General features: G+C 46.9%; 1 protein-coding gene across 1 annotated transcript in view; it reads left to right on the top strand.

The window, feature by feature from the left end:
• LOC147703511 (uncharacterized) overlaps positions 1-24,239 on the top strand; it is a 112,548-nt gene that overhangs the window by 25,062 nt on the left and 63,247 nt on the right. Inside the window, exons 4-5 of the mRNA XM_086931880.1 lie at positions 3,751-3,858; positions 20,409-20,483. Coding sequence (XP_086788006.1) covers positions 3,751-3,858; positions 20,409-20,483 — 183 coding nt within the window. The remainder of the gene's footprint in view (positions 1-3,750; positions 3,859-20,408; positions 20,484-24,239) is intronic.

Genomic DNA, 24,239 nt, shown 5'->3' with positions numbered 1-24,239 from the left:
CCAGGAGAGGAGGTGAGGGAGCATAAGTTATCTAGTGTGCGGCCAGACTTGCGACTGCTGGGCGGCCCTTGACATGAAAATGAAAGTAAATAAGAAACCCAGGTGATATGTTAGAGGGAAGGCCCCCGCTATCGCAAAGTGCTACAACGGGGTGGTGGGGGCTCCACACAATCGCGCCAGAGGCCTCAACACAGACTGTTTCAGCCAACACAACCACCCCATCTCCAGGGCTTCATGTGATCCGGTGGGTGCGGGTGGGGCCACCGGCACTCTTCTTTGGGGAACGGAACTCATTGTTAGTCATTAGTCTTTGACCCAAATGTGGAAAGAAAGATGGAGAGAAAGACAGACAAAAGTGGCAAAGGGAGAACGCAGGGATGAAAAGGAACCCAGGCGTGTCCAAGGTAGGTGCAGGAATGGTATACTGGTGGATAAACAGGCATGATGTGACATACAGACTAGAAGGCCGTGGCATTTGGCAACCCCGACATTCTGCAACAGCGCCAGCAAGATTATTAGAAACATGTCGGAGCTAGGACGTATTCTTCTCCAAAATAAAGCACTGCCCACCTCTGACTGAAGCTCCCTAAAGACCAAGCAATAAGTCTCAAAGACTGCACCGTTCAAATATAAACCCCCCTAACATGAGGGAAAGCAGAAAGTGTGAGACACCCACTGCTTTCATCACCCGTAGAGGAACTAGAAACATGCAGTCATCTCACAGAGAGCTACGCCGGTAAGGTATCATTGCATGGAACAAGGACGGCATGGGGTCATCGCATGAAGTGGAACTGTGCACATGCTCTCGACGCGTGACGACAAAATACCCACAGCCTGCCAGTGCATGAAGAAGACCTGCTGCCATAAACAGGAAGTACAGAACACCGTCATTACACAAAGATCCATTACTGACAGGCTATCATCACATAAATATCAACTATGGGTAAAAAGCGCATTGGGAAAGCACTACACACAATATGGTGTGGATCGATATTGGGAGCTTGCATGGGCAGGTGAGGCCGCAGTCTGAACAAACCCTGGAGGAAAATGTAGGCCTGGGACGAAAACAGTCCTCATCACTGCTCCCAGGCCGGATTTCCAACTCAGCACATTGGTAAAAGCTCCAGATTGCCTCCTCCTACTCGACAGCAAGTGAAGGAAAAGATAACAGAAACTTCCCACAGAAAGAGCCCATTTCGGGCCTGACTCGATTAGGGCCCTGGGTTCAATAGTTTGCACTAGTGGTCAAAGTGCATTTTAAAAAGTATTGAAACTGTGAAAGAAAAATGAGAAAGTATGGTTGAGACTGTGTTTGCTGTGGTGGGGGTGGGGGAGCAGGAGCGCATTCCATTGAAGTCTGATGGGGGGGGTCGGGTGAACGGCTTGGGAGCGGATTCCTTTGAAGTCTGATGCCGAGGCTCAGACAAATGGTGGTATGCGAGCGGCTTCCTTTGAAGTCTGATGCCGAGGCATGGTGTGGGATGTGGCTGGCGATGATGTGCATGCGCCTACCTCAAATGAACTGTAACCGATCCGCAGCCAGGTAGACTTTACTTTTCCGCTTACTATAATCTCGCCTATTCTGTACCTAACGGGATAGAATAGGCGAGACCTAAAAAAAGAGAGAAATGCCAAAGGGGAGAGGTGCTGAAAATAGCAAGCAAAAGATCTGGGTAAAATGACCAGTACTGAATCAGGAAAAAAGAATGTCACTATGTGAAATACAGAGAGACACTCTTGTGGTATGAAGAGAAGATTCACCAAGGGTAGACTACAAGTTTTTTGAAAGTGAGAGACTCTGCAGATGAAGAAATGTGGTCCGTGGAGGACTATCAACCGAAGACAATAGGAGGAAAGAAATTGGCAGTGAAATATGTAAGGTGGAGACAGTAATATTTAAATTAACCAAAGGCACTTAGGCTCAGAACACAGTAATCAGGTAACAAATCCCACAACGGCAATTACCTATTACCAATGCAGTAGGGTGCGGTATTGCTGCGAGGGGGAAATCCCTTCCCTAGAATGAGGACAAACCTCAGACATCTGTGTTTGTGCATTTATTTCCACAGATTTTCCCTCATTCTGTGGTGCACTCTTTCCAGGATAAAAGTTGCCTGCTGTTCATGGAGTTTGACCTGGGAAAATCCCTTAGGTGACTATTATACCTCATAAGCATGATTCGGCCAGTAATTCCAGTCTCTGACTTAATCACGATTTCCGCAAAACTCATAGTGATATGGTTAAGGTAGAAGGGTAACATTAACACAGTGTCGAAATTCGGAAAAAATGAAACATGGAGAGTATGATGGAAGGGAGGGGGAGGTACAAAATTAATACAGAAAGTTAGGGTGAACTTAAGAAAGAAAAAAATACATTTGATGTTAATAGGAAGGAGATTAAAAGCCATGCAGGTTAAAGTGTGACATGGCTGTTGTGCATACGCTACATCTAAAACAAGACATCCCCCAACTGCACATTGCAAGAATATTACATGTCATTAAGATGTTGTTGAACATAAAGAGGCACTAGTCTGAAATGTGAGTGACTCTATGAAGGTATGGAAATCTGATGTGACTTGCTGTAATCTTAAAAATATATCCAGCTTGTGGTACGTTATTCAATATAATCAATGGGAAAAAGCAAACTTAATATTAAACTATATGTTAATGCAATCCACAGCTTGATGTTCTGATGTCAGTATGTTCCTATAATGAGAAATAATGTAGCCTTTTTAAAAGCTTATAATGCTCTTCCACGGATTACACACAGATAACAGAATATAATTGCAGATCTTTGACCATCCTCTTAACAATCTTTCCTTTTTGACTGGTACTTTTTGTTACTAATTGGATTCACTAGCTTCTGTTTTATATATTTTTCGTTATCCTGTCAGTTGTTTTATATTTTTTTTATTTGTTTTTCTCCTGTGTCCCTGTAATCACTCAGCATTGCACATTTAAGTCTAGTCCAATTGTTTGAAAGCCTATTATAAATAAGAAGGAGAAGCAAAAGGACAAGCTTTAAATAAACATTAGATATGTAATTATTTTACATTGTACATGAAAGTACTAGGCTCTCGTGCTTTGTACCTCGCCTAGTATGCCTCAAAGTGCTGTGGAGGGAATGAAGAGAAGGAACTGAGGAAACGCTAGCACATAAAGAGAGCCTTGTGAATGGAAATTGAAAATGGTGTATCTTACATGACTAAACAATAGGACTTTGTGGGTAGTTCATCTTTAGTGTCTCATCGAAAAACGAAGTGACAGAGACAAGAAGGCAGCAGGAGTGCAAAGAAGACAAAAGAAGATAGTGATGTGACAGAATTTGAAGTTGTGGTACAGTGAAGATATATTTGGGCAAGGCAGAGGGTGCCATAGGATGCTTTTGCCCCTTCTCCGCCGAGTATTTGCAACCAGCCCTTTCATACTGCTTCTACTAATCATTTCGATAACCTATGCATCCATACTCCCAAACCTCCACACCTGCCCTTCTGCAAATCTACTCCCTGTTCAGATTACCACTTACTTGGTACCTGGCCATAGGGCATCTCCATGGGCTTTCCTAGGAGTTAAGTAGGACGAGAATCACAATTTTCTTACTAACAAGAATCAATTTGAGATATTTGGGCAGAAAGTGAGCGTTTCACCAAGGGAACTCAGACGAGGAATCAAAATATATATAACATTAATCTAAAAGCAGAAGGGAAATAATTTCTCTTTAATAAATCATGATGTATCTGTCTTTGTACAGCAGGTGCCAGAACTACCAATCCTGGTGATTTACTGGAGATACACAAAGAGGAGACTCACCATCTGAACAATGCACAGCACGTAGAAGGAAGCGGATGTCTTGGCACAGGTGAGGTTGAAAGGGTTTGCAACCTAGTGCTGTTAGCTTTATATCTGCATTGCAAACTAGTACCAAAGCAAGCATTCTCAGGAGAATAAGTAATGCCCAGACCCAGGATTTTTATGACTGTTCAAACCATCTGCATTTCACAGAGGGGGATCATTTAACCCAGTGGCTCCTTACAAAATTGTTAACTGCCTTTTAAAAAGAAATAGCTGTTTCTGGAATCCAGATTGTTCAGGGTGATGTCTCTCTAATTAGAAGAAAAGCAGAAAATGCACAAAATAGTATTTATTAGCTTTGGAGATGGCGCAGGTCTGCGGTGAGGATGCGATTGTCATAATCTTCAGATATTCTACTGGTACCATTTGCGGGTGTCATCACATGAATGGAAGGGCATTCCTTGGTCCTAAACGTTAATGTGCAAGACTATCTATGGCTCTTTTCAAAAACAAAAATTTACACTTGAGTAAATTTACATGTTTACATATACTCTTATTCTTTGCAGTAGCATACGCATTACTACTTTTTGATATTCACAATTTCTTAGTGTAAAGTTACCACAAAGTGTAGACTTATGTGTGTCCACCCCTTAAATTCAAGGATTGAACCTAATGTACAGGTGTTAAGGTACTACTAGTAGCTTTTCGTACGTGGGTTGGGGGGCTCCATCACTGGTGCGGAGAGCTCCCTGTGGTAGTTGCAGCTGGAAAGATTAAGAGAGAGGGTGGCAGACGGGGCACACATACACACTCACAGCCATGCAGTCACACGTTTACGCGCACACACAAACGCATTAATTCACAACTCATTACCAAACATTCATTCATACATACATGCACGCACGCACCAAACGTTAATTTTAAAAAAACACACACTTACCTGCAGCGCTACCTTGGAGGTTCTAGGAGGCTTTGGACTGCTGCCTTCCCTCATTGGCATCCAATGATGGAAGGCAGAATTCCCAACGTCATCACAGAGTGGGATGGGGTCAGTGAGTCTGCTGACTCCACCCCACTCTGTGATGAAGTGTCACTGATTGACACTCTACCTGGGCATTGACCTCGACTTCAGGGCATAAAACTGAAGACAAAGGCGCTGTGACTTCCTCAAAAGCAGGAATGAAGGGACCCCCTCAGAAATTCTTCTAGGTCAGGGAAAAGAGGGGAGTATGAGCACAACACTAAAGTTTCCCCCAATGACCATCATATTTTACCCAACAACATTTTTCATATTCTTCATAAATCAATGTTAAGGTACAACAGTGAAGACAAAAGTCATCTCATTGTATCTTTTATTTTCTCAATGCAGTTATCTTTCTATTTTTCTTTTCTCATTATTTCACGTTTATCAAGAGACAATTTTTCTTTCTTTTCACAGTAATTCATATAATTTCTAAAAAACACATACATGATAAACAATTCATAGTCATGAATGCATTTCTACAAAGTCAATACAAAAATCCACTCCGAAAAATTACAAAACCGGTATATACAACAAAACACCCCTGGATACCATTCAATATACACAGTCACACATCAAGCATTCATATCATCCAATCTCACTCATGTAATATCTGTACACAGTTTAGTTTTATGGGACAGAAAGGAATTTCTGCCTATAATCCAGTCTCAGTGTGAAACACGAGACTACGCACTCGGTCGACGCGCGTTTCAGTGGGTTTGGAGTTGTAAAAAAACACTTACTCAGGTCCTATCCAGATGTAACCTTTCATTTCCCAGGGGACCTAAAAATATATAAAAAGTGTCATCACCATTGTACTCAGAAGTAAAGTTACATGTACTAAGTACTAGTTCATTATAGACCTCAGCATGGACATTCATATGTGACTGCAAACCATATATCTTTGCCACAAACACAATCATTCCAGAAAAGAGTTTCAGGAAAATTTTGATATAAAAAAGTAGTCTAGACATCAAACCGGTCCAAGTTAAACAATCTAAAGAGATCAGTCCAAAGAGGGGGAAAGAAAAGATTGTGTTATAATTATCCAGGGTCAGCCGACCTCAATGGTTTAGACACCATCACCGTGAGAAGATAAATATCATGTGATACTTAACTGTGCACCTTATATCCCCTAGGTATCACTACTTTCATATTCACTTACATCCTGTCAAAAGGGAAATTATATCTCAGCTAGTTTCTTTATCGTAGGGACGCCTCAAATTGCCATTGCGGATATCTCCAGTATCCGGACAAAACATTTTTTTTAATAAAAATGCCTGTAACCATAGAATTAGAATTGTCTATAAGTCCATGGCCATCTAGTATCGTACAATAGTAGACTATCTTGGCAATGATATCTTACCCAGATGGCAGTAGAATTATGCTATCGTAACTCCTCTCATGTATAGATATGGATGGCTCAAACTTCGAATATAGACTAGGGAAGAAATGAGACAAAGCCCATAGTTGACCAACTAATAACAATACATTTTATATCATTAAAAAGTCCCATTCTAACAGTTACTGACCTTATTTGTGGCTTCAAATAATGTTTTACTGTGTATCTTTTTGCTCTTTCATGTGGCTCGGCAATCACTCAACCTCCCAGCTATGTAAACTATTAATTTCTGTTGTGTGTGCGAGCTGATCAATAAGTGCAGGACAATAGTGGGAGGCAAGACTAGCCTGTTGACATAAATTATCATCGGAGAGGCGGCTCCGGGGGCAACTAGCACATGCTGAGAAAACAAAATGATCGATTTTGGCAGGAGCTAGGAACGCTCTGTCAAGAACAAAGTATTGGAGAAGTTTGGCATCCTAGTTAACCTTGTTTTTAATGACATAATTAAAATTAAAATCATTGGTTTAAATATTTCTTGAAAAAAAATACCCACTTTTAATTAATCAGTAATGTTATAAAGCACGACTACTCACCCGTGAGTGTCTCAGGGCACTGAGTGGGGAGGAAACGGTTCAGCCAAAAAGCCAGGTCTTGAGGTCCTTCCTGAATTGCGGCAGGGATGGTGATTGCCTGAAGTGCAGAGGCAGGGATTTCCAGGTCTTCGCAGCGAGGTATGAGAATGATCTTTTTTCCAGCCTTGGTCTTGCGGATCTGGGGGATGGTGACCAGGGTCAGTTGGGCGGAGCAGAGGTGGCTGGTGGGAGTGTAAAATGGGTGGCGGTGGGGGAGGTATGCAGGTCGAGCATTGTGGAGGGCTTTGTAGGCATGCGTGAGGAGTTTGAAGGTGATTCTTTAGTTGGCAGGTAGCCAGTAAAGGTCTCTCAGAAGGCCGGTGATGTGCTTGTGGTTTGGAATGTTCAGGATTAGTCTGGCTGAGGTATTCTGGATGTTCTGTAGTTTTTTGGAAGTTTCTGTGTGGTGTGCCAGCATAGAGTGCTTTGCCGTAATCGAGTCTGCTGCTGATGAGCGCATGGGTGACCTTTTTCCGGACTCGGTGGGGATCCACTTGAAGATCTTATGGAGCAGGCGGAGTGTTTGGAAGACGAAACAGTATTGATTTGGCAGTTCATTGAGAGAGAGGAGTCTAGGATGATGCGGAGGTTTAATGCATGGTCCATGGGTGTGGGGGTGTCCGAGCGCTGCGGGGCACCAAGAGTCGTCCCAGGCGGAAGGGCAGGAGCCCAGGATGAGGACTTTGGTCTTGTCTGAGTTAAGCTTGAGGCAGCTGTCCTTCATGCAGGAGGTGACTGCCTTCATCCCATTGTGGAAGTTGCTCTTGGCAGCTGTGGGCTCGTCTGTGAGGGAGATAATCAGCTGGGTGTCGTTGGCATAGGAGACAATCTTTAGTCTGGGGCTTCTGGCTATGCCTGCAAGTGGGACCATGTAGATGTTGAAGAGGATGGGCTCAGGGAGGACCCCTGAGGCACTCCGTAGCTGATCTCTAAGGATTCTGAGTTGAACGGTGGGAGTCTAACTTTCTGTGTTTGGCCGGTGAGCGTTTGGCCGGTGATTAAGGAGCTGATCAATTCTAGGTCTTTGTCGCGGATGCCGGCATCGTTAAGTCTTGTGCAGAGGTTGTGGTGTAAGATGGTGTTGAAGACAGCTGAGAAGTCCAGGAGGATGAGGGCAGCAGTCTTGCCTCAGTCAAGGAGGGTGCAGATGTCGTCTGTAGCGGCAAGGAGAGCGTTCTTGGTGCTGAGGTTGCTTCTGAAGACCAATTGGGAGATGTCCAGGATGTTGTTTGTTTTGATGAACTCGGAGAGTTGGGTATTGAGGCTTTCTCAATGACTTTAGCTGGGAAGGGGAGTAGAGAGATGGGTCTGTAGTTCTTGATGTCCGTGGGATGGAAGAGAGTTATTTCAGCAGGGGATTGATCTCTGCATGTTTCCAGTCTTCTGGAAAGGTTTCGGACTCAATGGAGCAGTTGATGGTGCGGCAGAGTACGCGTGCAATGTAGGTGCCAGCTCGGTTGAATATGTGGTGAGGGCATGAATCCTAGCAGCTCCAGAGTGGATGCTCTTCATGATCCTGAGGTTGTGGTCAGAGGTAAGGGTAGTCCAGTTGTTTAAGATCTGCTGGGGTCTGGAGCCATTGGGTGCAATGGTTGCAGGTGGGTTGCTCTTCGGTTTCGAAGTTGTAGTAGATCTTGTGTTGGAACAAGGTGGCAAGGTTGTTGTAGAGGTCTTGATGCAGGGAATGTATGCTGTCTCTGTGCTGGGTTTAGCGAATTATTTGACCACAGTGAAGAGTTCCTTGCTGTTGTGTGTGTTGGCATTGATGCGTCCCTGGATGGCAGCTTTCTTTGTTGTTCTGATGAGGCGGTGGTGTGCGGTGACGGCGGATTTGAAGCCTGCGTCGTCTGCTGTGATCTTGCTGCTCCTCCATCTTTTCTTTAGCTGTCTTCAGGTGCGCCTGGACTCTTGGAGGGAGGGGGAGAACCAGCTGGATTTCTTGGAGGGTCGTTAAACTGAGGGTTTCCAGAGGGGGTTCAGTGTGTTGCGCAATCTGAGATCTTGCACTGGAGGTTGCTTGCTGAGGTGTTTGCGTCCGTGGATATCAGTGATGCAGTCTTGCTGAGGGAGTTGGTGAGCTGGTCTTCTGTCTTCTGTGACCTTGTTCCAGCATCTGCGAGGATTGCGGTGGGCGGGGTGGCATACGGTGCATTTGGTGGAGGAGAAGTGGATACAGTGGTGGTCGGTCCAGTGTGCCTCGGAGGTGTAGCTGAAGGAGATGTTGTTACTTGTGGAAAAGATGGGGTCAAGCATGTGTCCTGCTGAGTGGGTTGGCATTGTGATCAGTTGTTTGAGTCTGATGGTAGCAGGTTCTCCAGTAGGGATGAGCTGTTGTGGTCTTCGAGGTTGTCCAGGTGGAAATTGAGGTCGACGAGGAGGATGTAGTCTATTGAGGCGAGAGTGTGGGGAGCAATGAAGTTAGTTATGGCTTCGCTGAAGGGAGGGAGGGGTCCATTTAAGTAAAATGTTTATATCTATTAAGAAGTAAAAGTTCCTAGAAGGTATTTATAGAAAGGACTCGATTATTAAAATTTTTTACATTTACTTTGAAATTAAAACAAGTTATTCAAATATTTAAAAATAAAATATTTATATTTGTTATTTATATGGAGAGGTGAATTGTGGGAACTGTAGTTCGGAACAATAGACTACAGCTGCAACACATTCAGAGGAGCTAGCTGACCTCGCAACATTGGGAGGGGCCTAGGAGTACAAGAAGGAAGTTGGACTCACCTTGTTTTAGCTACGGCATCTGAGGAAGGCTCATGCGAGGAGAAATGCATTATGCCACAAAAGCTGCTGAATAAAGAACCGCCGACAATCTCCCCGCTGTGTCCTCATGCTTCTTTGTTGGAGAGGTGTTCTTTGGATATTTCACGCGCTGGCCAGTGCGCGTTCTGAGGACCTCGTTTTACAAGCATCCTGCAACATACTGGCAATGTGGCACTCGTTTCTCCGAGTTATCGGAATCTGCAGGATCGCCTCCGGATCAAGCCATGCTGGTGTCTGCTGTGCATAACAGCCCGTGACTGCACGGGGAAAAGGGATCACGGTATCACCGATTCACAGCCCAGCCTGACTGTGTGTTCGGGGGCAGAACGTTGGGGACTCGAGGGAGTTCTCGATTCAAGCTTCGGGGTTTGGCCGCATCATCAAACTTCCCCCCTTGACTGGCAATTCAGCGTCCATTGCAGGAAAACACCGCAGCTCCGCACCTGGTCTCACTGGAGAGGTGAATTGTGGGAACTGTAGTTCGGAACAATAGACTACAGCTGCAACACATTCAGAGGAGCTAGCTGACCTCGCAACATTGGGAGGGGCCTAGGAGTACAAGAAGGAAGTTGGACTCACCTTGTTTTAGCTACGGCATCTGAGGAAGGCTCATGCGAGCAGAAATGCATTATGCCACAAAAGCTGCTGAATAAAGAACCCCCGACAATCTCCCCGCTGTGTCCTCATGCTTCTTTGTTGGAGAGGTGTTCTTTGGATATTTCACGCGCTTGCCAGTGCGCGTACTGAGGACCTCGTTCTACAAGCATCCTGCAACATACTGGCAATGTGGCACTCGTTTCTCCGAGTTATCGGAATCTGCAGGATCGCCTCCGGATCAAGCCTTGCTGGTGTCTGTTGTGCATAACTGCACGGGGAAAAGGGATCATGGTATCACCGATTCACAGCCCAGCCTGACTGTGTGTTCGGGGGCAGAACGTTGGGGACTCGAGGGAGTTCTCGATTCAAGCTTCGGGGTTTGGCCGCATCATCAAACTTCCCCCCTTGACTGGCAATTCAGCGTCCATTGCAGGACAACACCGCAGCTCCGCACCTGGTCTCACTGGAGAGGTGAATTGTGGGAACTGTAGTTCGGAACTATAGACTACAGCTGCAACACATTCAGAGGAGCTAGCTGACCTCGCAACATTGGGAGGGGCCTAGGAGTACAAGAAGGAAGTTGGACTCACCTTGTTTTAGCTACGGCATCTGAGGAAGGCTCATGCGAGCAGAAATGCATTATGCCACAAAAGCTGCTGAATAAAGAACCCCCGACAATCTCCCCGCTGTGTCCTCATGCTTCTTTGTTGGAGAGGTGTTCTTTGGATATTTCACGCGCTTGCCAGTGCGCGTTCTGAGGACCTCGTTCTACAAGCATCCTGCAACATACTGGCAATGTGGCACTCGTTTCTCCGAGTTATCGGAATCTGCAGGATCTGACTCCGGATCAAGCCTTGCTGGTGTCTGCTGTGCATAACAAGCCGTGACTGCACGGGGAAAAGGGATCACGGTATCACCGATTCACAGCCCAGCCTGACTGTGTGTTCGGGAGCAGAACGTTGGGGACTCGAGGGAGTTCTCGATTCAAGCTTCGGGGTTTGGCCGCATCATCAAACTTCCCCCCTTGACTGGCAATTCAGCGTCCATTGCAGGACAACACCGCAGCTCCGCACCTGGTCTCACTGGGGAGGTGAATTGTGGGAACTGTAGTTCGGAACAATAGACTACAGCTGCAACACCTTCAGAGGAGCTAGCTGACCTCGCAACATTGGGAGGGGCCTAGGAGTACAAGAAGGAAGTTGGACTCACCTTGTTTTAGCTACGGCATCTGAGGAAGGCTCATGCGAGCAGAAATGCATTATGCCACAAAAGCTGCTGAATAAAGAACCCCCGACAATCTCCCCGCTGTGTCCTCATGCTTCTTTGTTGGAGAGGTGTTCTTTGGATATTTCACGCGCTTGCCAGTACGTGTTCTGAGGACCTCGTTCTACAAGCATCCTGCAACATACTGGCAATATGGCACTCGTTTCTCCGAGTTATCGGAATCTGCAGGATCGCCTCCGGATCAAGCCTTGCTGGTGTCTGCTGTGCATAACAGCCCGTGACTGCACGGGGAAAAGGGATCACGGTATCACCGATTCACAGCCCAGCCTGACTGTGTGTTCGGGGGCAGAACGTTGGGGACTCGAGGGAGTTCTCGATTCAAGCTTCGGGGTTTGGCCGCATCATCAAACTTCCCCCCTTGACTGGCAATTCAGCGTCCATTGCAGGAAAACACCGCAGCTCCGCACCTGGTCTCACTGGAGAGGTGAATTGTGGGAACTGTAGTTCGGAACAATAGACTACAGCTGCAACACATTCAGAGGAGCTAGCTGACCTCGCAACATTGGGAGGGGCCTAGGAGTACAAGAAGGAAGTTGGACTCACCTTGTTTTAGCTACGGCATCTGAGGAAGGCTCATGCGAGCAGAAATGCATTATGCCACAAAAGCTGCTGAATAAAGAACCCCCGACAATCTCCCCGCTGTGTCCTCATGCTTCTTTGTTGGAGAGGTGTTCTTTGGATATTTCACGCGCTTGCCAGTGTGCGTACTGAGGACCTCGTTCTACAAGCATCCTGCAACATACTGGCAATGTGGCACTCGTTTCTCCGAGTTATCGGAATCTGCAGGATCGCCTCCGGATCAAGCCTTGCTGGTGTCTGCTGTGCATAACAAGCCGTGACTGCACGGGGAAAAGGGATCACGGTATCACCGATTCACAGCCCAGCCTGACTGTGTGTTCGGGAGCAGAACGCTGGGGACTCGAGGGAGTTCTCGATTCAAGCTTCGGGGTTTGGCCGCATCATCAAACTTCCCCCCTTGACTGGCAATTCAGCGTCCATTGCAGGACAACACCGCAGCTCCGCACCTGGTCTCACTGGGGAGGTGAATTGTGGGAACTGTAGTTCGGAACAATAGACTACAGCTGCAACACCTTCAGAGGAGCTAGCTGACCTCGCAACATTGGGAGGGGCCTAGGAGTACAAGAAGGAAGTTGGACTCACCTTGTTTTAGCTACGGCATCTGAGGAAGGCTCATGCGAGCAGAAATGCATTATGCCACAAAAGCTGCTGAATAAAGAACCCCCGACAATCTCCCCGCTGTGTCCTCATGCTTCTTTGTTGGAGAGGTGTTCTTTGGATATTTCACGCGCTTGCCAGTGCGTGTTCTGAGGACCTCGTTCTACAAGCAGCCTGCAACATACTGGCAATGTGGCACTCGTTTCTCCGAGTTATCGGAATCTGCAGGATCGCCACCGGATCAAGCCTTGCTGGTGTCTGCTGTGCATAACAGCCCGTGACTGCACGGGGAAAAGGGATCACGGTATCACCGATTCACAGCCCAGCCTGACTGTGTGTTCGGGGGCAGAACGTTGGGGACTCGAGGGAGTTCTCAATTCAAGCTTCGGGGTTTGGCCGCATCATCAAACTTCCCCCCTTGACTGGCAATTCAGCGTCCATTGCAGGAAAACACCGCAGCTCCGCACCTGGTCTCACTGGAGAGGTGAATTGTGGGAACTGTAGTTCGGAACAATAGACTACAGCTGCAACACATTCAGAGGAGCTAGCTGACCTCGCAACATTGGGAGGGGCCTAGGAGTACAAGAAGGAAGTTGGACTCACCTTGTTTTAGCTACGGCATCTGAGGAAGGCTCATGCGAGCAGAAATGCATTATGCCACAAAAGCTGCTGAATAAAGAACCCCCGACAATCTCCCCGCTGTGTCCTCATGCTTCTTTGTTGGAGAGGTGTTCTTTGGATATTTCACGCGCTTGCCAGTGCGCGTACTGAGGACCTCGTTCTACAAGCATCCTGCAACATACTGGCAATGTGGCACTCGTTTCTCCGAGTTATCGGAATCTGCAGGATCGCCTCCGGATCAAGCCTTGCTGGTGTCTGCTGTGCATAACTGCACGGGGAAAAGGGATCATGGTATCACCGATTCACAGCCCAGCCTGACTGTGTGTTCGGGGGCAGAACGTTGGGGACTCGAGGGAGTTCTCGATTCAAGCTTCGGGGTTTGGCCGCATCATCAAACTTCCCCCCTTGACTGGCAATTCAGCGTCCATTGCAGGACAACACCGCAGCTCCGCACCTGGTCTCACTGGAGAGGTGAATTGTGGGAACTGTAGTTCGGAACAATAGACTACAGCTGCAACACATTCAGAGGAGCTAGCTGACCTCGCAACATTGGGAGGGGCCTAGGAGTACAAGAAGGAAGTTGGACTCACCTTGTTTTAGCTACGGCATCTGAGGAAGGCTCATGCGAGCAGAAATGCATTATGCCACAAAAGCTGCTGAATAAAGAACCCCCGACAATCTCCCCGCTGTGTCCTCATGCTTCTTTGTTGGAGAGGTGTTCTTTGGATATTTCACGCGCTTGCCAGTGCGCGTTCTGAGGACCTCGTTCTACAAGCATCCTGCAACATACTGGCAATGTGGCACTCGTTTCTCCGAGTTATCGGAATCTGCAGGATCGCCTCCGGATCAAGCCTTGCTGGTGTCTGCTGTGCATAACAAGCCGTGACTGCACGGGGAAAAGGGATCACGGTATCACCGATTCACAGCCCAGCCTGACTGTGTGTTCGGGAGCAGAACGTTGGGGACTCGAGGGAGTTCTCGATTCAAGCTTCGGGGTTTGGCCGCATCATCAAACTTCCCCCCTTGACTGGCAATTCAGCGTCCATTGCAGGACAACACCGCAGCTCCGCACCTGGTCTCACTGGGGAGGTGAATTGTGGGAACTGTAGTTCGGAACAATAGACTACAGCTGCAACACCTTCAGAGGAGCTAGCTGACCTCGCAACATTGGGAGGGGCCTAGGAGTACAAGAAGGAAGTTGGACTCACCTTGTTTTAGCTACGGCATCTGAGGAAGGCTCATGCGAGCAGAAATGCATTATGCCACAAAAGCTGCTGAATAAAGAACCCCCGACAATCTCCCCGCTGTGTCCTCATGCTTCTTTGTTGGAGAGGTGTTCTTTGGATATTTCACGCGCTTGCCAGTGCGTGTTCTGAGGACCTCGTTCTACAAGCATCCTGCAACATACTGGCAATGTGGCACTCGTTTCTCCGAGTTATCGGAATCTGCAGGATCGCCACCGGATCAAGCCTTGCTGGTGTCTGCTGTGCATAACAGCCCGTGACTGCACGGGGAAAAGGGATCACGGTATCACCGATTCACAGCCCAGCCTGACTGTGTGTTCGGGGGCAGAACGTTGGGGACTCGAGGGAGTTCTCAATTCAAGCTTCGGGGTTTGGCCGCATCATCAAACTTCCCCCCTTGACTGGCAATTCAGCGTCCATTGCAGGAAAACACCGCAGCTCCGCACCTGGTCTCACTGGAGAGGTGAATTGTGGGAACTGTAGTTCGGAACAATAGACTACAGCTGCAACACATTCAGAGGAGCTAGCTGACCTCGCAACATTGGGAGGGGCCTAGGAGTACAAGAAGGAAGTTGGACTCACCTTGTTTTAGCTACGGCATCTGAGGAAGGCTCATGCGAGCAGAAATGCATTATGCCACAAAAGCTGCTGAATAAAGAACCCCCGACAATCTCCCCGCTGTGTCCTCATGCTTCTTTGTTGGAGAGGTGTTCTTTGGATATTTCACGCGCTTGCCAGTGTGCGTACTGAGGACCTCGTTCTACAAGCATCCTGCAACATACTGGCAATGTGGCACTCGTTTCTCCGAGTTATCGGAATCTGCAGGATCGCCTCCGGATCAAGCCTTGCTGGTGTCTGCTGTGCATAACAAGCCGTGACTGCACGGGGAAAAGGGATCACGGTATCACCGATTCACAGCCCAGCCTGACTGTGTGTTCGGGAGCAGAACGTTGGGGACTCGAGGGAGTTCTCGATTCAAGCTTCGGGGTTTGGCCGCATCATCAAACTTCCCCCCTTGACTGGCAATTCAGCGTCCATTGCAGGACAACACCGCAGCTCCGCACCTGGTCTCACTGGGGAGGTGAATTGTGGGAACTGTAGTTCGGAACAATAGACTACAGCTGCAACACCTTCAGAGGAGCTAGCTGACCTCGCAACATTGGGAGGGGCCTAGGAGTACAAGAAGGAAGTTGGACTCACCTTGTTTTAGCTACGGCATCTGAGGAAGGCTCATGCGAGCAGAAATGCATTATGCCACAAAAGCTGCTGAATAAAGAACCCCCGACAATCTCCCCGCTGTGTCCTCATGCTTCTTTGTTGGAGAGGTGTTCTTTGGATATTTCACGCGCTTGCCAGTGCGTGTTCTGAGGACCTCGTTCTACAAGCATCCTGCAACATACTGGCAATGTGGCACTCGTTTCTCCGAGTTATCGGAATCTGCAGGATCGCCACCGGATCAAGCCTTGCTGGTGTCTGCTGTGCATAACAGCCCGTGACTGCACGGGGAAAAGGGATCACGGTATCACCGATTCACAGCCCAGCCTGACTGTGTGTTCGGGGGCAGAACGTTGGGGACTCGAGGGAGTTCTCAATTCAAGCTTCGGGGTTTGGCCGCATCATCAAACTTCCCCCCTTGACTGGCAATTCAGCGTCCATTGCAGGAAAACACCGCAGCTCCGCACCTGGTCTCACTGGAGAGGTGAATTGTGGGAACTGTAGTTCGGAACAATAGACTACAGCTACAACACATTCAGAGGAGCTAGCTGACCTCGCAACATTGGGAGGGGCCTAGGAGTACAAGAAGGAAGTTGGACTCACCTTGTTTTAGCTACGGCATCTGAGGAAGGCTCATGCGAGCAGAAATGCATTATGCCACAAAAGCTGCTGAATAAAGAACCCCCGACAATCTCCCCGCTGTGTCCTCATGCTTCTTTGTTGGAGAGGTGTTCTTTGGATATTTCACGCGCTTGCCAGTGCGCGTACTGAGGACCTCGTTCTACAAGCATCCTGCAACATACTGGCAATGTGGCACTCGTTTCTCCGAGTTATCGGAATCTGCAGGATCGCCTCCGGATCAAGCCTTGCTGGTGTCTGCTGTGCATAACTGCACGGGGAAAAGGGATCATGGTATCACCGATTCACAGCCCAGCCTGACTGTGTGTTCGGGGGAAGAACGTTGGGGACTCGAGGGAGTTCTCGATTCAAGCTTCGGGGTTTGGCCGCATCATCAAACTTCCCCCCTTGACTGGCAATTCAGCGTCCATTGCAGGACAACACCGCAGCTCCGCACCTGGTCTCACTGGAGAGGTGAATTGTGGGAACTGTAGTTCGGAACAATAGACTACAGCTGCAACACATTCAGAGGAGCTAGCTGACCTCGCAACATTGGGAGGGGCCTAGGAGTACAAGAAGGAAGTTGGACTCACCTTGTTTTAGCTACGGCATCTGAGGAAGGCTCATGCGAGCAGAAATGCATTATGCCACAAAAGCTGCTGAATAAAGAACCCCCGACAATCTCCCCGCTGTGTCCTCATGCTTCTTTGTTGGAGAGGTGTTCTTTGGATATTTCACGCGCTTGCCAGTGCGCGTTCTGAGGACCTCGTTCTACAAGCATCCTGCAACATACTGGCAATGTGGCACTCGTTTCTCCGAGTTATCGGAATCTGCAGGATCGCCTCCGGATCAAGCCTTGCTGGTGTCTGCTGTGCATAACAAGCTGTGACTGCACGGGGAAAAGGGATCACGGTATCACCGATTCACAGCCCAGCCTGACTGTGTGTTCGGGAGCAGAACGTTGGGGACTCGAGGGAGTTCTCGATTCAAGCTTCGGGGTTTGGCCGCATCATCAAACTTCCCCCCTTGACTGGCAATTCAGCGTCCATTGCAGGACAACACCGCAGCTCCGCACCTGGTCTCACTGGGGAGGTGAATTGTGGGAACTGTAGTTCGGAACAATAGACTACAGCTGCAACACCTTCAGAGGAGCTAGCTGACCTCGCAACATTGGGAGGGGCCTAGGAGTACAAGAAGGAAGTTGGACTCACCTTGTTTTAGCTACGGCATCTGAGGAAGGCTCATGCGAGCAGAAATGCATTATGCCACAAAAGCTGCTGAATAAAGAACCCCCGACAATCTCCCCGCTGTGTCCTCATGCTTCTTTGTTGGAGAGGTGTTCTTTGGATATTTCACGCGCTTGCCAGTGCGTGTTCTGAGGACCTCGTTCTACAAGCATCCTGCAACATACTGGCAATGTGGCACTCGTTTCTCCGAGTTATCGGAATCTGCAGGATCGCCACCGGATCAAGCCTTGCTGGTGTCTGCTGTGCATAACAGCCCGTGACTGCACGGGGAAAAGGGATCACGGTATCACCGATTCACAGCCCAGCCTGACTGTGTGTTCGGGGGCAGAACGTTGGGGACTCGAGGGAGTTCTCAATTCAAGCTTCGGGGTTTGGCCGCATCATCAAACTTCCCCCCTTGACTGGCAATTCAGCGTCCATTGCAGGAAAACACCGCAGCTCCGCACCTGGTCTCACTGGAGAGGTGAATTGTGGGAACTGTAGTTCGGAACAATAGACTACAGCTGCAACACATTCAGAGGAGCTAGCTGACCTCGCAACATTGGGAGGGGCCTAGGAGTACAAGAAGGAAGTTGGACTCACCTTGTTTTAGCTACGGCATCTGAGGAAGGCTCATGCGAGCAGAAATGCATTATGCCACAAAAGCTGCTGAATAAAGAACCCCCGACAATCTCCCCGCTGTGTCCTCATGCTTCTTTGTTGGAGAGGTGTTCTTTGGATATTTCACGCGCTTGCCAGTGTGCGTACTGAGGACCTCGTTCTACAAGCATCCTGCAACATACTGGCAATGTGGCACTCGTTTCTCCGAGTTATCGGAATCTGCAGGATCGCCTCCGGATCAAGCCTTGCTGGTGTCTGCTGTGCATAACAAGCCGTGACTGCACGGGGAAAAGGGATCACGGTATCACCGATTCACAGCCCAGCCTGACTGTGTGTTCGGGAGCAGAACGTTGGGGACTCGAGGGAGTTCTCGATTCAAGCTTCGGGGTTTGGCCGCATCATCAAACTTCCCCCCTTGACTGGCAATTCAGCGTCCATTGCAGGACAACACCGCAGCTCCGCACCTGGTCTCACTGGGGAGGTGAATTGTGGGAACTGTAGTTCGGAACAATAGACTACAGCTGCAACGCCTTCAGAGGAGCTAGCTGACCTCGCAACATTGGGAGGGGCCTAGGAGTACAAGAAGGAAGTTGGACTCACCTTGTTTTAGCTACGGCATCTGAGGAAGGCTCATGCGAGCAGAAATGCATTATGCCACAAAAGCTGCTGAATAAAGAACCCCAACACTTCTTTGTTGGAGAGGTGTTCTTTGGATATTTCACGCGCTTGCCAGTGCGTGTTCTGAGGACCTCGTTCTACAAGCATCCTGCAACATACTGGCAATGTGGCACTCGTTTCTCCGAGTTATCGGAATCTGCAGGATCGCCTCCGGATCAAGCCTTGCTGGTGTCTGCTGTGCATAACAGCCCGTGACTGCACAGGGAAAAGGGATCACGGTATCACCGATTCACAGCCCAGCCTGACTGTGTGTTCGGGGGCAGAACGTTGGGGACTCGAGGGAGTTCTCGATTCAAGCTTCGGGGTTTGGCCGCATCATCAAACTTCCCCCCTTGACTGGCAATTCAGCGTCTGTTTCAGGACAACACCGCAGCTCCGCACCTGGTCTCACTGGAGAGGTGAATTGTGGGAACTGTAGTTCGGAACAATAGACTACAGCTGCAACACATTCAGAGGAGCTAGCTGATCTCGCAACATTGGGAAGGGCCTAGGAGTACAAGAAGGAAGTTGGACTCACCTTGTTTTAGCTACGGCATCTGAGGAAGGCTCATGCGAGCAGAAATGCATTATGCCACAAAAGCTGCTGAATAAAGAACCCCCGACAATCTCCCCGCTGTGTCCTCATGCTTCTTTGTTGGAGAGGTGTTCTTTGGATATATATATATATATATAACTGTTCTGATGTTAAACTACATTTATTTACATTTTTAAAATAAAATATTTTAACATTATTTCCTACAGCCCTTTATTTTTAGTCCCTAACTCCATTATTTTCTACGGTAGAGTGTGGAGGTACCTGTGGTTGGTTATGTGTGGTCCTGGAGTTACTTCAAGTCTAAGCTGGAGTACATTTAAGGCTGTTTTGGGTGTTTTATGGCTGTAGCAACTTTAGAAGTTGAATTTGCGAATATCAACTGGCTTACTCTTTTGTGGGTGGATGTAGGCCCCTCCTTAAACCCAGTCTTCAACCCTTCCTCAAACCCACCTTACTCCTTCCTAAGCCCTTCCTATTTTGAAGTAAGAATTTCTAATTTTCCAGTCACTCTCCCATCTGTCAACTTTTACTACAGAAAGATACGTAGGCATACTTGTTCGCAGATTTCTGCACTGGAAGCCGAGACCTCTGCACATAGGATAGTAAATAGCTGTTTGTAGTCTGTGAGTAGTACTGTTGCAATAAAAAAAAATGCAGTTTGTGAATTGGACCTTTTGTTGTTGGTCAAACAAAAGATATTAGGAACTTCAGAAAAATACGCTCATCCCACAGCATTATTATTATTTTATTCGGAGAGTTCACTCGGTTATCAGCCCAGAAAGTCTCAGCTGTCTTGTTCAGGGGATGTAGACTGCGTCTGACCACCTAAGCTTGAAAGGGCAGATCTTCACACCGGTCACAATATCCTGATGACCAAGATAAAAATGTGTCACTTTTGAAAAACATATTTCTTTAAAATTCAGTTTTTGCAGTCATTAAAACTCATCTTGCTAACTTTCTGGAGCATTTCATTTATTTTAACATGTTCTGTGTGCCTTTCTTTTCTCAACATGGTCAATTCTTTGTGAGTAGAAGAAGAGTCTGTCTCTATTTTGATTGATCAACTTGGAGAGGAAGTTGGAGAAAATGGCTCTGACCCCAACTTAGGTAAGTTACAAGCATGCCTCAGGTCTGATACTGTGGGCCTTGGACAGCAAGAGCCTTTTTTAATAAGACAGATTTGTTTACTTTGCTGACATCGGTCGCTAAACAAGTTGTAAATTCTCCTTGGATGTTTCATGGATATCAACAGGTCAGATACCTTATCAGTCTGCTCTCAAAGTGTTACAGTGATGTTATTTGATTTAATTTAGATGCATTCATTGGCAAATATTTAGGTGTAAAAACAAAAGCGCAGACTTACAGTTACCAATACTTAAATGTATGCTGCGACGGGCATTGCACCTTCCATTTGCTCATGATTCTATATCTTTCTTGTCTATCTCCTCAGCTCCGTGATTCTGAATCAGTAGCTTTCATCCCTATTCTTGAGTAGGTCCCGTCTCTACAGTATTTTGGTGTCACCATGTTTTGAAGGAAAGAGTGTTATATTACCAATGCTGACCATGGAGAACTACTTTTCCTTTTGCATGTTTCTATACATTTTACTTTATGCACTCCATGAGAGTATTTAGCCCTTCATCTTTAATCTTGTGTGTTGCTTTACCTAGCTCTCCAAGGCTACCTTTGCTTCCACCCCTCCTTCTTTACCAGTATCATTCATTGTTCTCCTCTCCTCCTTTCAGCTGGGCTTGATGCAACTCCTTTATTCTTTCCCTGGTGCCTAACCCTCATTGCTTCCACCTCTTGTGTTGCACAACGTTCGGCACATCAGGTTAGCTGTATTCATCCTTCTCTCCCTCTTAACCTTGAGCCTGCACCTCATTGCTTCCTGTCCCACCTCTCCCTTTGCATGTTTCTTGGAACATCAAGCTTGACGTGATCACTCTTTCTTTCTCTCTTCATGATCAATCTCCTGCCCCTTCCACAGTTTTGGCTGCTGGATTGCACATTCAAGGACTCAACTAAGGAACTGCTCTCCTTAATCTAATTCACCTCTTATGAACATGCACATGATTTCTACTACTTATCAATAATAATAATAGGGTTAATTTTTCTAAAATATAGAGGAGATGCACTGAAATTTAGCATAATGACTTATCACCGCCAAAATCCATGATTGAGTTATATATTTACGCCATAGAAAACACACAAAAATTACTACACATGCATAAGTGAATATACAGAATTATACATTGAATCCATGCCCTCCATGATCTGGCTGCTCAAAATAAAAGTACAATCTATTATTTTTGACCTTTTATCCATTCCACTTTAAACAAGATGATACATTCAATGGTGTCTGATTCTCTGGTACACTGAAATTGAGAAGGCAGTGATGGAAGCACAGTCTAGTAATTGCTAAACGTACTGCATCTTGGTATAGAAAAGACTGGCGTCAGACTCACTGCGCAGCTCATGGTAGTGCAGTTTGCTAAAGCAATAACTTCTGTGTTATTCATGGGTCCTCTAGTAGTAACGTACGGTACTGCAGTGTGCTGGCACAGATACTTGTGCTTGACTTAATGGACCTCTGGTAAAAGCTTACGGTACGGCATCCTGTATCGGTAAAGTGCTAATTCCAGCTTTTCAAGACCATATGAATGTGCGAAGATAGTAAGAACTATTGTTTCTGCCAATGCTTGTTGTAAAGAGCAAGTTCCTTGTTTGCTTACCTTCCCAGTTGCGTATGTGTCGTAGGACATATGACCAGGACCACCAGGTTAGTTGTGTACTTGTTGTTTTATTTTTCCTAGTCACGTCCAAGAGCCACCGCTGCGTAGCTATATTAGCTCATCCTTATTTTTGGGGTTTGGGCATTCAACCACCACCTTTACAAGTCTAGGTCTTGGGACACTGCTATCGCCTGAAACACTGTAACCCAGAAATTCAATGTATTTTTTTCAAAAATCACATTTCTGGTTTTTCACCACAACTCCTTTTTCAGGAAAAATCTACAGAACCGATCTCAGCACTTTGTCATGTTCGTCCAAATGCTTTGCATGAATCAAGACGTCACCCTGAAAAACAAGGACTTCACATATCTTACCCAGCAGCTGTTGCATGATGCACTGAAAAACCAAGATCGTGGATGCCAAGCCAAACGGCATCTGACAGAACTGAAATGTGCCAAACGGCAAATTAAATGCAGTATAATGCCTGGAAGCTTCCTCCACAAACACCTGATGGTAGGCAGACGCTAGATCAATTTTAGAAAACAATTTTGCCCACATTGGATGGGAATCCACCCAGATTTCTTTGTTCAAACTCCTACGGTCTATGCAGAGCCACATGTGACCATTGTGTTTACGAGCTACTACGAAAGGTGACAAACATAAACTGGTCTCTCTTGATTCAATAACACCTTTACATTCTAGTCTGATCAATTCCTTCTGTAAGTCATCTCGTAGGCTGAATGGCACAGGCCTTATTTTATGTTTAACTGGGATGCTCCCTGTTTTACTTTTATCATGTGTTTAAACCTTGCAATTTTTCCTAGGTCAGACGGAAAAACTGTAGGAAATTCAACTTCCATTGAATTGGCTGCCGAAAACTCTATAACCACAAGTACTTATTCACTAGTACTAAGTTTGAGAATCAACCCAAAAAGGCACCATCCTTATATGTTGAGGCCCTACACTGCTGCGTATATTTTGCCTTGGATTTCCCTCCATTAACCCCTTCGGTGCTCATGACGAAACGGTTCCGTCATGAGCGTCGGTTGGCCTGTGCTCCTGACGGAACCGTTCTGTCATGAGTCCGTTGGCTCAATAGTACCTTCAGCACAGCGCGAGAATTTGCGCAGCGCTGAAGGGGTTAAACGCTAACTCCTCTTCAATAAATCCCTCCAAATCTCTTTTCCTACCTTCGTATGAAACCGGAGCTCAATCGGGGTTGGGGCAAACCACTTCCTGTCTACCCATGTTGTATGGAAAAAAATTACTATGGTAATTCTCACACCTGAGTCAACAAACAGATGTAATGTTTTGTCCCCCACCATGACATAAATATACGGATCAACACACATGTTGAGATTACCGCTAACCACCTCATCTCAGGCACCACCACAACATATCCTGAAACTCTTTCATCAAATTCTGGTCCACATCCTCAGAAACATACTCTTGTACCATACATTCCACTTTTGAAAAACTTGCCTGAGCACTTTGGCAAACCTATGCAAAGTGTCCAATTTTAGCACACTTGCTGTATGTAATGTTTCTAGCCTGGCACTTTTTACCTCCTCTTTTATGGGGGTTGTTGCCGCACCTGAAACAAATGTTTGTTCGTTTAAAGAAGTTTTTCTCGCTGTGTTTCACATCCTCCCGTACTTGTGCCTTACTTTGGACTACATTAACACTCTCTTTTACTGGTGTGGACACACCCAATTTCTTCAATGATAATTGTGCCAACTCCACACTTAATGACTTCATCTAAAGATGGGTCACCCATTGTTAGTAACTTTTGTTGAATCAATTTGTCACAACAATGACCGATAAGCTGATCTCTAATTAACGGATCAGTATGCATTCCAAATTGACACTGTGAACTCAGTTTTCTTAAGGCACTAATGTACGCGTCCACGTACTCACATTGTGTTTGCCCTCTTTTAAAAAGCTTGTGATGTAGTACCACTCTGCCATGTTGAATATCAAACCTTGCTTCAATTTTTTGACAACTTCTTGGTACTCATCAAGAGCATCCCCCGCCACTACAGGTAAATCCTGTAGGTGTTTGTAAATTTCCCTACTCCAAACCATAGGAATTGTAAATTTCCCTACTCCAAAGCATAGGAATTGTAAT

This window comes from Lissotriton vulgaris, chromosome 7 (assembly GCF_964263255.1).
Source record: "Lissotriton vulgaris chromosome 7, aLisVul1.2, whole genome shotgun sequence".
In the NCBI taxonomy this organism is placed as follows: domain Eukaryota; kingdom Metazoa; phylum Chordata; class Amphibia; order Caudata; family Salamandridae; genus Lissotriton; species Lissotriton vulgaris.
Note: the sequence above shows the minus strand (reverse complement) of the source record. Positions and strands in the feature narration are given on the sequence as shown.